The sequence below is a fragment of the Antennarius striatus genome, chromosome 19 (assembly GCF_040054535.1).
Source record: "Antennarius striatus isolate MH-2024 chromosome 19, ASM4005453v1, whole genome shotgun sequence".
NCBI lineage: Eukaryota > Metazoa > Chordata > Actinopteri > Lophiiformes > Antennariidae > Antennarius > Antennarius striatus.
This window is the reverse complement of record NC_090794.1, coordinates 10,542,288-10,558,384: the sequence shown is the minus strand read 5'-3', so window position 1 is coordinate 10,558,384 and position 16,097 is coordinate 10,542,288. Positions and strand designations below refer to the sequence as shown.

At 38.6% G+C, this 16,097-nt stretch overlaps 1 protein-coding gene across 4 annotated transcripts; it reads left to right on the top strand.

Annotated features, from left to right (window-relative positions):
• Positions 1–1,103: 1,103 nt before the first annotated feature.
• slc25a47a (solute carrier family 25 member 47a) lies at positions 1,104–4,937 on the top strand. 4 transcript variants are annotated; one of them, XM_068342552.1, is made up of 7 exons: positions 1,104–1,196; positions 1,319–1,472; positions 1,775–1,818; positions 1,898–1,969; positions 2,435–2,614; positions 3,138–3,402; positions 3,813–4,937. In XM_068342552.1, exons 2-7 carry the CDS (start codon positions 1,436–1,438, stop codon positions 4,124–4,126), a joined length of 912 nt encoding a protein of 303 aa, XP_068198653.1. In that variant the 5' UTR covers positions 1,104–1,196; positions 1,319–1,435; the 3' UTR covers positions 4,127–4,937. The 4 variants fall into 4 exon arrangements, with proteins under 4 accessions (XP_068198653.1, XP_068198652.1, XP_068198654.1 ...); XM_068342551.1 differs by having other exon boundaries at positions 1,112–1,472; XM_068342553.1 differs by lacking the exon at positions 1,775–1,818 and having other exon boundaries at positions 1,112–1,472.
• Positions 4,938–16,097: the final 11,160 nt, after the last annotated feature.

Here is a 16,097-nt window from a genome sequence, read left to right as displayed (position 1 = left end):
CGACTTCCGATAGTGTGTACGTCATCAGTAGCATGTGACGTTTGTTTGTATGCAAGTAACGTGGATGGCCCATCCACGTTTCAAAGCCTCGTAAAGCTTTGAAACATCATAAAGCTTTCAAGCCTTTCATCCAATTGGTTCACTCTAGCACAAAAGTTTTTGAGGCTTTATTTGCCCTAGTAGGGCATCTACTGGACGCAAAAATATAGACTTAGACTTCCTTTTATTGTCATTGCAGAAACTCAGAACAGTGAATCTGGCAACGAAATGTCGTTGCTTGGCAACCGGAGTACACAAACCTTGTTCGCGTCGCTGTTTCTGTAGTGTTAGGAAAAGGATAAGCAGTGTGAAGATGGACATAGACAGTTTTTAGTGTTATTAACATTTTGAGTCTTATAAGTAAACTATAATAAATACATAATATTACACAGAGCCTCAGGCCTGGCCTTGCATGTAAACTTGAAAATGTAAAAAAAAAAAAAAATGTTGACCATAAGAATGACAGTATTGGTGGCATGAGTGGCATGAGTTTGAAGTGTGTGGCATTTTGCAGAACGCCTGTGAATAAAACTGTCAGCAAAATAAAGTATACAAAACGTGTACAGAATATTCTAGTGATGGCAGTACACTGTGTTTTTATGTTAAAGTATTTTCATCTCCACTTATATATTACCCCCGCCTCACGCCTTCAGTCAGCTGGGATAGAATTCAGCTCCCCGTGACCTGCCACAGCAGATGAAGGGGTAGATGATGAATGAATGAATGAATGAAGGTATGGCCAGTGATTATGGTTTAAGGGACACATCATTGATTTTTACTTCAAAAACAAACTCTCTGCGAAACTACAGTATCTCTAACTCTATCAAAACTGTCTCCAGACTACCTCCAAACTCATACTGGCCGCATCTCTCCATCAAACAACCACATTTTGAATGGAGCCTGCCTGAGGGATTTATATCGCAGCAAAATTCGTACCACTTCCCGAATCAGTCACGTGGTATCAGCCGGGCACCAAGATCATCATTTTTAGCCCCTCCCCTAAACGATGCAATCCACGATACGCGCATCGCGGGAACGCCCCCTCCCCTACTCTACACACGCTTCAGAGCCCTCGATGCGGAACCTCACGTCACTACGGATGGATCCGGGCAGCAGGCGGAGGAAGGCCTTGTTGTTTCGTTTTTATCCTCCTAAATGTATGTATATCTCCCCGACTTACCTAAACCACCCACCAGTCATACAGCACAAAAATTCCGCTGAAAGGCTTTCGGCAGTGCAGAGATGTGGTCACACCCATGAAATTGTCGGCGCTTTTTAGCTGGTCTGAGATCAGCTAACGGTGATGTAACCGGAACATACCGAAGGTCACCGGCGGAAGTGAAGCATGGACTCGCATCTGATCTGAGTATTTCGTGATTCGTTGCCGACCGAGAGGATGCATATCGCTGATTTTGTGTCCGGATCACTGGCAGGTAAAAGCAAAGGTTGTCCAGTTGCTTCGTCGTGACGTTAGCATGAGCTGATTAGCGTTTCTATAATATCTGAACTGTATTTGAGATCATTGGTCTTACATTTTAATTTTACATGAAGATAAGATACTGTTGTGTACAAGTCGAACTGCTTTTGCTTATATCGTTTTTAGAGTACTGTATTTGGTAGAGATGGATGTGCCTTGATTTTTGAATATACAGTCATGTCAGATCTGGAATATTAGTGGAGTTGGACTTAAAGCCCATAACTTCACTATGCTTATGATTTATACTCCTACATGTAGGAGCCTGTGGGGTTGCAGTAGCCTACCCTCTGGACACAGTGAAGGTACAGGCATGTGTATGTGAAAGTGTCAAAAGGGCTGCTTGACAACAATTTTTTCATTGGGGTCTTTTATACTTTCTAGGTCCGGATCCAAACTCAGAAACAGTTCAATGGAATACTGCAGTGTGCCGCAGCAACATTTTCAAAAGAAGGGGTAAATGAATGAATGAATGAATGAGTGAATTTGTATGTTAGCTGAATAAATAATGCTAGAAAGGGAATCCACATGGGATAAGGCCTCCACTGCTGGTCAGAGCTGATGTTAAAAAAAAAAGCAGAACATTTTGGACTTTAGGACTTTGAATGTGTGGTGGGTTTTTTTTTTTTTTTAGTACATCATTAATCCCATAGAAGGGATTCTGCAAATGATCCATTCCTGAGGAGCAGTGGGCATCCCCTAAAGTGCCCCGACAGCCAGTTGGAGTGAAGTATCTTAGTCAAGGATAACATTGTCATTTAGAGTAGGGGAAGGTAACGCTGATCTTCCGATGAGTGGACAACGTTCGTACCAGCTAAACCCCATCAGCCTCATCTGAGTAACCTAAAAGGGGCAGATTAACTCCTGTTTCCAAAAACTGATTGTTGTTAATCATTTTCTTTCTTTCACTTGTGTGATTAGGTGCATGGCTTCTTCAAAGGCATGTCAATACCCGTTACCACGATCTCTTTGGCTTCTTCAGTGTTGTTTGGCACATACAGGAACTGTCTTCAATGTCTAAGCCAGGCAAGAGGAGCTGGTTGTGGTCCAAACACCAAACTAGAGGTTTTCCTGTCTGGTCTGGTGGCGGGCATAGTTCAGGTAATATACATTTTACCTGATGTATAGACCATAATTGACAATGTAGTGCACAGTTAAAAATTGTGTTTTTTGTGTGCAAAATTAAAGGGCTACTGTACCTGAAACTTGAGCTACAAGGATTCATTTATTAGCCAGCAACTGTGTTTATGGGGTGTCCATTGTAAATTACTGTAACCTGAATGAGTTAAGTGGCAAACAGCTTGTTTTGTATTTTCAAAACATCCTTCTGTGTTCAGGCCTTGTAATGTTTGGAGAAGCTCAATGTGATTGGCTTTTTTTCAATACAGCGTCACACAGATGTCTCACCGGAGTTTAAGTTTTTCAATTTCCACAAAGATGAGAATAACGCAGATTTTCAATCACCTGTTAATATTTTATTTCATTTTCTGACATGTACAGCTGAAGATACTAATCAATTAATCTAAAAAAAAAACTAATCAGATTGATTGATACCAAGCACACAGTATAAAGCAGTAAACATTCATAGAAGAACTAAGTTCTGCCCCTCATCCTTGTGTATCAGGTTTCGGTGTTGTCTCCAGGTGACATAGTGAAGGTGCGTCTGCAATGTCAGACGGAGTCGAGGCGAGGAATTGCCAACATGCCCAAACCCAAGTACCGCGGTCCAGTTCACTGTCTGTTGAGCATTATCAAAGAAGATGGGATCACGGGCCTCTACAGAGGAGCCCTTCCACTTATGCTGAGAGATGGGCCATCGTTCGCTACATACTTCTTGACTTATACAACCATCTGTGAATGGCTGAGAGATACAGGCAAGAGTAAACCAGGTGGGCTATGTCACGACTGCGTTTTCTTTCAAGAAAATGTTTCGGTTTTAATGTCTGTGTTTTTACTAGATTATGTGTGTTGACTCTTTTAGTACTCAATATGCTTACACTGTAACTCCAGTAACTCCATGTGATTGTTTTCAGATAGAATTAAGTACAATTATCTGAAACATACCAAATATATGCTCATTTGCCTCATCTACACTTTTTTTATTTTAGGGATTTGCCATTTTAAGTGTTCATTGAACTGTAAAGGAGCTCATATGCATAGCGTGGTGATGACAGCTTAAGAGCAGAAGACAAAACTACTTTCCCTTTATGGTTGAGAGCTTTTTAGGATTAAAATATGTAAAACTTAAATATATAAGTTAAATTATTTAATGTCGATGTTTGTTTTTCTTCTCTTCCAGATTGGAGTTATGTGATGCTTGCTGGGGGAGTGTCAGGAATGGCAGCCTGGGCAATAGCAACACCCATGGATGTGATCAAAGCCCGCATGCAGATGGACGGAACTCGAGGAACAAGGCAATTCAAGGGTCTTTATCACTGTGTGACTGAGACTGTGAGGGTGGAGGGATTTGGGGTGTTCTTTAGGAGCTTAGGTATCAACTGTATCCGTGCATTCCCCACCAACATGGTGGTGTTTCTTACCTACGAAGTTCTCACCGGGTTTCTCGCTACTGGACCTGACCGAGATGACCTTCCTCAGTTAAAGCTTGAATAACGTGGACTACCTCAGGTGCCAGTGCCTCACGCTCTTCTGGGGTTTGTTGGTCTCATGCTGCTGTTTTTTCACATATCAAAGCAAATATTTGATGAAAACTGTGTTGAATTACAGTGTTTTTGAGGGCAATCATCTGCCGTCATTTGTGCCAACCATTATAATTACAACATATCACAAAGTAAGGGTGGCGTACTGCAATCACAAGTAATTGGTCAGAAATGGTTGCTGCTGGCACAAGATTGAAGTAGCAACACTTTGACCACCAGAGAGAGCCCTCTACCAAGTTGTTGAATTGTTTTTCTTTTTGCTTTGCTGAGTGGATTAATGACAACCTACACAGACATATTTTTTGCTGTGTTTATAAAACCATACAGTGCCCAGAAATCTGAACAGTCTGACTGTTGTACTAAAATTAATTTATCTTTTAATATATTGAGCCTTGGATTTACCCCTGTTGTTGCAGCATGTACTGTATATTATAAAGTTTATGGTAGCTAATTTCCAGCACAGTAGCAGACTGAAAAGCTGGACAACTGGAATACCAAGCCTTGTGATTTTATGACATTAGAGGAACTGGATTTATGAAGGGATTATTCTCTAAATGGAATGGAAAGAGAGGTCAGGCTTATAACTTAACAGCTCAAAGCTTTTTTTTCTTATTTTTTTTATCAGTGGAACCGACTGCAAGAGAACATGCTGTTATGGGATATGCAGAAATGCAAAATGAAATTATTTACATTGTAACTGACATCTTTAATTCTAGCTTCCTTTTATTGAATTTTACTTTACTAAAATACAGTGGTGAAATTGCTGACGTGTGAGACTGAGTTGTTCAAAGACATACATACATACATACATACATACATACATACATACATACATCTACTGTCGCCGGTCCTAGGGTTGCTGGAGCCTATCCCAGCAGACCTGGGGCGTGAGGAAGGGTACACTCCAGGCACAACGCCAGTGCACCACGGAGCCACATGCCAAAAATATACAAATTTCTTTTGATGTACATGCTAAATTTTCCGCCTAAAGCCAGACATTCAAACAGAGCCTGTTTGTTTGAACATATTACAAGTGTCACCTGTGGACAAAAATGAGTGCATGAGTCACAGAGCTTGAACATGTGGTTTTCTGAGTACTGAGAGAACCTGAGGCCAAAACAAAAATTCAAAAGAGTGTGTCTTAGAATGAAATGTGTGTTAAGTGTTTGCAATGCCATCCCATTAAAGAAAATTCCAATTGAGAAGCTTGTGCTTCTTCTCAGACTGAAACAGTGAATAGCTGAAGCATTATTTTAAGAGAATATGAGTGAAAATGTGAATGATTGACATTTATTCGAGACAAATTTAACTTGTCATCTAGTAACAAATCTGCATAAGTGTTTCTGGCCAAGCAGATTCTATTGTCATAGCCCTGAAAAACTGTACTGTAATATACTGTAAATGGATGCCAAGAAACAACACACAGAAAATGATTAATGTGTTCTTGACAAGGCCTCTGAAACAGCCTGTTTCTAGGTAAAATAGACCCAGTGGTTAAGACCTGTGGAGCTGTACCACCATCTAGTGTTTGACAGGGACACAGCCACCTAAAAAAACAAGCCTAGTTGTACAATGACAGAACAATATCAAATTTATACTAATAGAATCTAGGATCTTGTCAAAACTAATAGTCACCATTCTGACCAGCACTCAGATGTTATGGATGCAAATACTCCATCACTCCTCTGTCTTTGGGGCCTTGTGAAAATGCAATCATGGGTGCAGTTTAAAACACTTGGTTTTAATCTGCTGCGCTTGTACTGTATATATCTCCCTGTGAATGTGATAAAAAAAATATGTGATAAAGAATCAGCTGCAATGATTTAACTGTATTACAAACAGATTTACATCGCATATCCAGTGGGATCATGTTTGGTGAGACCCCAGGAGAAACACTTTCATTCTATTTGTAGAGGAGCTTTGCCTTTGATCGGTTTGCCTTTTTGTGGGATTACGCCAAAAAAATGTTAAGATTTTTTTCTGAATCTGGGAGGGAGGGCTCGACATTTAGCATAGCAGTAGACCCCAGTAATGAGTTCGAGACCAGATTCTAAAATTATTTTACTCACAATTTTTATAATCTATGGTTAAATTATTAGTTTTCCATAAAAATGGTTACTATAGACATAACAAGAAACTTTTACCAGTGGCAAGCAGCATGATCGTGAATAAGTGATTAAACTTGTCGAAAAACTCCATTCAGGAAAGACTGACTGCTATTTACTCTGAGACAAGTTAGGGATTGTTCCAAGTAGTTGATTTATGCTCTCATGGTGAAAGAATGACATTGTTCAGCTAGTTCATATTGAAATAGCTAAATTAAAGCGTGAAAGTAAATCACACACTTGGGTCCACTTGGTAGAATGGCTTGCAAAAAAAAAAAGTTTCTTTTTTAAAATAAATTTGGGATGAGAAGTCAACACTTCTATTTCACAAAGCAGCTGATGCAGAAGATCACATGTTACACCACTGATGAATTCTGTGTTGGTGGCATATTAGTGAACAGATCAGTGGTATGAGTTCCAGCACGACGTCTTTCTTCTTCAGCCGTGTTCTGTGCATGTTTCCTCTGTGATGTATATGCAAGGAACTCATTCGGTAATGGGTGCTCACATGTTGATTGGTTTTGTCATCGGCATCAGCCCTCGGTAACTACCAGAAGGCCCTCCCTTTCGCCAATTGTTTGGGCTATTTTTGGAGCTCTGAGCTCCCCTCTTAGTGACGTGTGCTGCTGGGTAAATTTGCAGCTTTGGCGGTCTGGGCCTGCAACCTCGTATGACATCAATCAAGATAACGTAGAGCGGCTGGAGGGATGAGAAGGAAGAGGAACTGGTGAAGATGCCGGGAAAAGAACAGAAGGGGAGAAACTGGACAGAAAATATTCAAATGCACGCACTGCAAGGACATGGATAGGGTATTAATAAAATAGGATGATGAATAACACGTGGATGGAAGAGTGATATAGACAGATTGAGAGAGAAGAAAGTGAATAAATCAGTTTGATTCTTAGCACTGATTCAGTAGTATCTGAGTTGCACTGGTGCACTGGTTTCCTTGCTGTCAGTAAGTGATTAAAAATAGATCACATAGAATTCATTGTGGTTCATCATTGCTTCTACATAGTTTTCACAGCACACAGGTGTATAGAAACACCACATTCTACTTCTGTCAGTTCAAGATCAGCTGCACACACTTTCATAGCTTGTTAGAGGGATGTTTTCATCCTTTATTGAAGTGTAAATAGTTATAATTCACATCTGACATCCTGTTTCCCATAGCTTGGATTATGAATGATCAGCTGTTGGACTATTCTTTGTATTAATTTATTTTTCTTTTTAAAGGCCCCAACTTTTTTTTTAAGGGCCCAAACTGTCCCAAACTACAATACCCCGACACACCTAGCGAGGTCATAAAAATCCAAGTGACCCTTCACAAAGTCAGAATCAGAATGTGTCCATGTTCCTGCGTAACTTCTAAATGGATTTTTCAGTTTGTCTATAAATAAGGCCCTTAGTTACGTCCTCTCCTGACAGATGGCCTTTGTACATCCATGTGAGCTCATTGCTTTACAGCATTTCTCTAATGTTATTCATTATGAGATTTGTCTTCATCATCTCTTTTTTTTTGGGACTCTTACCATCTCCCTGTCTGGCATTGTTTGATTTGACAACCCACGTAAGACAGCCGGTCTTGTGCCTTTTAAATTTGACTTTATGGCCCATTTAAGGCTCTGAGTTTGAATGTGACGTTCCCAGAACAGATCACAAGGTGTGAGGCAACAAGCTAAAATATTTTATTGTGACCAGGCGAGCACTGTCCCCTCCTGTGTGTGTGTGTGTCTGTGTGTGTCTGTGTGTGTGTTTGTGTGTCATGTGCCTTGTCAAAATTCACATAAAATCCAGCAACATGGCACATTCCTGCAGGGTTATGCAGTGGTGTTGGGCATGTGCATTTGATTTCCCAGATTGTTTAAACTTCTCTTCATTTATTGTCTTCCTTGGCCCTGTGATTTAAAGACACAACTGGTCTACTGTGAAAGTGAAAATCCATTTTCATAACCACCTCGTGATTCAAATCCCCTATAAAATCTTTCTTGAGAAGTTTTTTTTTTCCCCTGGCTGACGCCAGAAAAGTGAAAAGTGCATTAAAAAGAAAGTCAAGCAGTAGCATGTACAGTGCACAAAGAAGCTGAGCAAATGAGAAAGGAGGCCAGCATGTGACCGAAAAATAATGAGCAGGCATGGAAGATGAAGAGAAAAAGAGAAGCAGCAACCTGAGGACAAGCATGACTATTAGAGAGGAAAGGATAGGAAAGCAGGGAGAAACCAAAACAATGAAATATGAAGCAATAACTTGAATGATGGAGCTGTCACGCAGCGTTAGACACAAGCTTTCAGCAGCCTTGACAATGGCATCTGATCGCCCACTCAGTCTAACGCCTTTTAGCAGCGGAGGGATCACAACAGGTCAGCTGCACACACAAACAAGAGGTTCTTGACTCTGATGAAACTTTGGCAGAAGGAGGCCAAGCGGTTCTCATCCAAGTAGTTCATGTGATACAGTCATTCTGCAATGCCTTTTGTCCAGGTACTTGTACAGCCTTTCGACATCTTATATTCAAACTGACCGGGTTAAGTACAGAAGCAAAGGATTCGAGAGACGGCATAAGTCTTAAAATGACGTGATCAGGCACATTATTGATGCATCACTGTCTTGTTTCACCAACTGAAATTTAGTTTGGGTTTTTTTTTTTGGTTTTTTTTTGCTTTAGAGATTTATATTAAGCTTCCACACCTACACTGGTGCCTCAGAATTCATCATGAGGACAGCTGTTTTAGCTCAGGTGACGTGTGAGCAAAGAGTGCATTTGTAAGATGTTGGGCATGAGGAAAATTTCCACGCATTAACTTCAGATCCTGTAAGCACATACAGCATAAATTATCTGCTGTATAAATGGTGCTGACTGTTGCTTGGGGATCGCTTGATCAGTTGATGTAATTAATATTTTCCACTCACTGCCATTTCTCATGTTAATACTGTACCTCACAAGCAACCTCTAGGTGAATTGCAGATCCTTTGGGTATAATTCAGTATGATTAAGGTGACGTGTGTCATAGACTCATCCATTAGAGATTGATGAGGTCTGGATTTATTCTTTTTTCTGACCCTCGTGTGACTTGTCAGTGTCATGGATTCAAAATGTGAATGTAGTGAAACTGCCTGTGAAGCCCTGCTTGTATTTTGCATAGCTAATGGGTAGTGGTTTACACCAATCCTGTTTAGAGATGGTCATTCCATTTTGACAATTGTATGACTGCTTTGTTCTCAAATGACATCTTTGCTGCCTTCTGTTACTGTCTGTTGTCTTCAAGATGTGGCTGTACAGATGATGAAACATTGATATTTTCACACTGATGACTCCATTGATGTGGCAAATGTAGGAAAATTCAATGATTCATAAACGTTTCCTTTCAGACTGCCAACAGACTGTCTACTGGTATGAAGAGTTTTTTCCTCTCTTCTGGTCACAAAATGTACAGTTTGTTCTATTTGGCAGCTGACTGTGGTTTTAACAGTATGTTCAAGTGCAACTTTTTTTTTTTCACAGCAAGGGGATTTGTCATAATAAACTGCCTTCATCACTCCTAATTTGTTCATGTGTATTTGGTGTGTAAGGATATGGCCTACAGTAAGGTAAGACTATAAATAAATATTTAAAGCACAGTTTGTGAATAGTCTCAAGGTCTCCATTCACTAGTGTGTTGAATATGTCACACGATTGTTCTATTTATCTCAACTTCACTGAATGCTAATCATACCCTCCCCGGAGGTTAGAGGAAATTAAATTGTAACTAAGACTCAGGTTTAATGAACAGAATGTGAGCTGGGTATTATTTAGGAGAACAAGAAATGGAAACATTAATGCCTCCTATATTTATATGATCTAGTGGCACTTTGACCAATTACATAAATTAATGTCAATTTTAACTTGCAATGTATTATGACAGGAGCTACTTGTGAAAATTAAAGGATGAGGCAATTCAAATTTACAAGATACATCAAATGCTCCATTAACTTTCTTTTTCACTGAAGTTGGGACTAACAGTCAGTGAGTTATCAATAATCACAAGATGAACATGTTTTTGAGCATTTTGAGTTTCCATTTATTTTAAGTAAATTTATGGTTGCATATTGAACCTCCGTGTTACTCGTCTTATCCCGAAGCTGTAATCTACAGTCCCTTCTGTAGTTTCATTAATTGCTCATTTTCAAACCACAATTGACGTGCATTCGGAGTTCCCACTCAGAAGCATGACCCTGTATATTGTTTCAGCTCAGGCTGTATCGTGCAAGGCATACGGAGACAATTTGTCCTTCTCACTGTGAACTCAATTACATAGAGGACAGCATTGTTGCTCGCTGGTGAGGATTCTCACCTCGAATGTTTGGTGAACTGACATCACACATGAAAAGTTCATGGGAAAATATGTGCCTTAGGAAATATATAGAAAATTGGTTAAAAATAAAACAAATAAAAAATGTATCTATCTATCTATCTATCTATCTATCTATCTATCTATCTATCTATCTATCTATCTATCTATCTATCTATCTATCTTATCTTAAAACTGATGGTGATTAAGTTGGAAGCTTGGAAAAGGAACATCTAGTTTATCATAACATGTTACGTAAAACATTAATCTCCAAACTGTGAAGAGGTGAAACTCTCATGGGAAAAGATTGGGCATAGCTACCTGCAGACACATGGAAAACAGAAGTGCAGCCATGGTAACCCCAAACAGGCAGACATGTTTAACCTCATTTGGAACGATGAACAGAAAAGACTTGACTCCATCAAAACTTATCATACAGTCGGGAATAAGGAAGAATGAAGCAGCAACAGGAGGGTCACATTGTTCCATATGATTTATGATTGTGAAATGAAAATTATGGGCAACATTTGTTGACTGAACTATGTCCTGGAGACAGACTTCATTCAGGGTCCAACATTATGTATACTAGGCATATTACATGCAACGGTGTACCTGGGTAATATTAACCCTGACAACAGACAACAGAGCAGTACTAAAACACTGCCAATCCATTTCAAAGAATGGAGACATGAAAGTGCTAGAATAACGATTAATACCTATAATAGAGATGTGAAGTTCCTATATGAAAATTATTGATACAGGTGTTGATCGTATCATCAAAATACTTGTAACAGTACTGCTATACAGTAAGTACTAATGTATACAACAAAGCACAGAATTATCAAAGACTGCTGTTATAAGTCTTTTGTTACAATTATACAATTGTTATAATTATAATAATATAGGTCGTTACTGGATGCAATCATATTTCTTGTGGTTGAGGCATATGAAGCTGAATGTTGGATGGAGATATGTAAGGTATGTGTAAGCGTGAAAACAGACATCCAAAGTTTTATTATACTGACATTTTTCATTGACATTGAAATTTATTTATATATTTAAAATAATGCCATACAGTGTACTAATACTACAGGAGAGCAAAAGTAAATTGAATCATAGCTGTCTGCTGTGATTCCACCGCACACCAGGGATGTGATGTCCTGCTGTAACCCCTCTGTAAATGATGGTGTGCACAGGTACTATAGTGTAGTACCAATGTTGTTCATAATGTGGGTTTTTTATGTGGATTCTAAATGTCTTTTTAATGGATGCCAGTTAAATCTGTGTCATGGTGACAATAAATATACACAATAAAATGTCGTAAAGTTCAACTAAGGGTTACAGTCAAAGTTGGTTTCTTCCAACCATGACTTTGTTCTGTCCCAGACTGTTTGCTGTTCTCACATGAACCCTGCAGTTCAGAACTCAGGAGGACATTGGGCTTCTTGACAAAGGACTCTTGTATCCTTTTGGAAGACAGCATGAGGCCACAACCTTTTGTTTCCCTCGGCTCAGCTTCAAACGTCTGTTTGTACTAGACCTCCACTCAACGTCAAAATAAAAATCTGAACCAATTATTTACAGAAAATTTCGGGTCCTGTGCAACTTCACCGTGATGCTCAATTATACATTGTTTGCATTGGCAACATGTGTTCAGGGTCTTGTGAGATCATTATGTGGATGAACATTCCCATGACTTTTTTTAAAATTTACTTACAATAGTGCATAGTTGCACTTCTAGACAAAGCTGTGTAACAATACTTGTTGTTTTGATGTACTTTCTGTCGACTGAAGAAAAGAAACCAACACATTTTCAGTCCAGCAAAAACACACAATACAAAAACAAAATATTCATGTTTCAGAAAGCACTGGATTGGACAGAGACAATTTAAGATGGCAAGCTTAATTCAGGACATTTCTTTCAAGAGTTGACTAATTTGAGTTGTGTATTAGTGTATTTATAGTGTTTTCCTTACCTAATAATTACCATTTTATTTCTAGAAAGATAAACTTATCCTCTTTTACAGTCTATCATGTTATAACCTGTGATTCCACAGTCTCCCAGAACAGAAAAACTAGACACCATCACCTGGAGAGGGCCTGTCTTTTTATGTTTTGCATTTCCCATCATTGTGAATTGGTTGTTATAGGTATAACATACCGTACAGAAACACTATTTCAGCTCTTACAATGGAAACTCACAAAACACAAAGTCATTATTTCCACTCATACTCACCCTGGAATAGAAACACTTTTTCCTACAGAAGAAAAAGAACCGGAGAGGACAAAATGATTGAAGATCATACAACTCAAATGTAATTGCGATCATTGCTGAGCAAATACAGAAATTGCATGTTTGATCGAGGGGTTGTGCAACTCCTTCAGTTGAGAGACAAAATGTAAATAGTCAGAGGGATAGTGCAAACTCATACATAGTTTTATATACTGTATTCATGTACAAATGATCTAACCTTAACATCTTGAAATTTCAACATCCAACCATGCTGTGCTCCTGCTGGGATCATTATAGGAAAACTATGCACTAGACATAGACTATATAACTGGCTGGAGTTCAGTGTTGGACTCTTAATGTGTTGTTGAAGTTTATCCTGCTGATTCTGAGTCCACCAGCTGTGAGTTCTTGTCTTTGTTTGTATTTCTGGTCATACTAAAAGACATGATGTGAAATACATAGTCAGGCCTATGTTGTTATTGTAAATAAAAAGTCTTTAAATAAGACCATCATGTGGGCATAGATGTCTTGCTCTTATTTTAAAGGTTTGTTGTCATGACTTTGTCTTACTGTTTTCTGATTAATTTTGTAAATTGATTCCTACGCATTGTTTTTTCGATTTGTATTTCCTGTCTTATCTGGTCTTATTTGTTTTTCCCTGTGTTTCGCTCCGTACATGTTTATCTTCTATGTATGGAGTTCTGCACTTTTGCCTTTTTCTTCTGTAATTTTTTGTTTGCTGTGATTTGCTTTTTTTGCCCTGACTGTTTTTTATTTCTTCGCTTCTATCGTTTAGATGCTGTTGCCTACATTGGACTGCCCTCTGAATTTTGACCCTGAATTGTTTATTAGTTTTTCAAACATTAGATATCTTACTGCTCTGTGTGCAGTTTGTGTGCTGCAGCCTGAATGGTTCAGGCACGACAAATGGTCACCAAAAGGGGACACCTCCTCACTGTCCCAAAGATTTCCACAGGGTGCAAAAATTGTGAACTGGACAGGAATTTGTAGAAAACACAGCGGCTACATTAATGTGTAGAAAACATGAGGCAAAGAAGAAAATATTCTGAACTACAATGGGATCTCCCAGAAGACATCTGCCTTGCTTTGCAATCAAAGATAAACCTCGATAAATATAATTTGGTCCAGAAAATTCAGATTGTTATCTGGATTTGAACCACTAAGTAAGACCACAATTATGTACGCATGGAACAAGAACAATAAAGATACAACAAAATCATGCACTGAACTGGCAGAATGATGAGTGGATTTCACATTACAAAACATCCATCAGTCACATGTATAGGTGCCGGTGTCTCTGCCATATTTCATACTGTATATTGCCACCAGTGACAGCAGAGACAAAATCTGGTAACACCTAAAGTCTTCCATTCAACCATTCTGAGTTGAAAAGATCTTCTTGAAACACGTAAGCCTATTTTACATTTCAGCTCTCAAACTATAGTAATATTGGTAATCTGAGACCTTTTTCATTTTTTTATATTACCTGTAATTTATAATTATTTTACAGGTAGGTTGTATATAGTTTTTAAATGCATTTCTGTCCTGCTCGTGGTCTTTGAGTGTATTGTTTTCTACGTTATTTACCCTCTCACTGTTTTTCTAATTCCTATCATGATCTGTTTCCCCTCTCCTTTTACATTGTCTTCAACCCGTGTCTAATCCTCAACTGTTGCTCCCTTCATTTCCAGTCTATATTAAGTCTGCGTTTTCCAGTTTATCACCAGACCATTGTTTTGTGTGCAGATTTAAGCACATCTTGTGTTCCAGCTTGCTTGTTTCTGTCATGTTTTTCTTCAAGGAATTTTATTTCTAATCTGGATTTGCTTTATCCCTGAATTGGACATAATTTTGTTTATGATTTTGTCAAAATTTACTTGATGAGTTCGAACATTTTACTTTTAAACCTGTGAACTGAAATCTGTCTTCTTTTTATCCTCATTATTGTTCTCGCTGATATATAACTTGTTCAACCACTCTAGCCGGATCTCCAGCGCCAAATTGTTTACAGTAATTAAATTCCTCTAAATTTAATTCATCTGAAACAAAGAAACACACCAACCAACAAACTAGAGAGGAAGCACAAGCTCCTTCACTGTGGTTACGTACAGAATGTTCTCTCTGGGACAAGGCCACAGCATCTCATGTGGTCCATGGAGTTAACATTCCAGAGAGTTGAGAGGTCACACAAGCAAACAATCCATTTGTACAAAGGATTGGCACAACAGACCTGCATCACAGAAGTGATGTAGGTGTTTGAATGTCAGTAAACAGGCAATAAGTGATCTAAAAAGCATTCCTTTTTAAAACTCAACTCATAGCTTTGTGAATCCAGAGACAGATGTCAATGTAGCCTCAGAAACTCTGCCAGTAGCATCATTTCAGTTGAATCCCGTAAAGGCACATGAAAACAAACTGAACACCTTCTTATTTTTAATTATGACAAATATTCTGTTTTGGCACAACCAAGTATAAATAACAACGTCGATTAACTTTGATTAAATGAATTTGTTCAGAGGGATTAAGGCCTATTTGCATTAGAGTTGCTCAAAAAACCGTCTGGCTGACCTGATTCAACCTCCAATGCATAGCTCCATTTGTGCCACTGACGTATTCCTGCATACAGAGCTTTATGTTGTTAACAGCTCTCCACCAGAACAGGCCTCCTACATTTTTCATTGAGAGACCACCAACCCCAACCTCATTAGGGGAGTAACACGCAGAGGTCTTTAAATTACAGAGAATTGGAGCTCCACTAAATTACCACATTCACACGTAAAAAAAAAAAATTGATACAGGATCTACAGCAGGAGAAGCAATTTAAAAATGTTTAGTTTAATGCATTTGAAGGGCTTAATAAATATTTTTTTACAGATCAAAATGCACAGCAGATTCTTCATAAATAAAGATTAATATGTGTGGAGAATACAAAATTATTCGTTAACATCATATCACTTGGTTCAATCATTTACGCTGAAACATCTGAAATCCAGCTGAGAAATATGTTAGTAACAAATGAAGTATAGCTGTACTTCCTAACATTTGTTTTCTCATACATACAGTCACACAATAAGAAAAGAACAAGACACACATTTGTGTCAGTTGTTGACTTTTACCACTGATTTATTTTTTTCTCTGTGTTTAATTCTTGTGTTGGTCGTCATTTGATATTTAGGATGATTTGTGTCATATGTGCTTTGCCATTTGTTGTCATTTGTCTGAACATATGGCCGTGT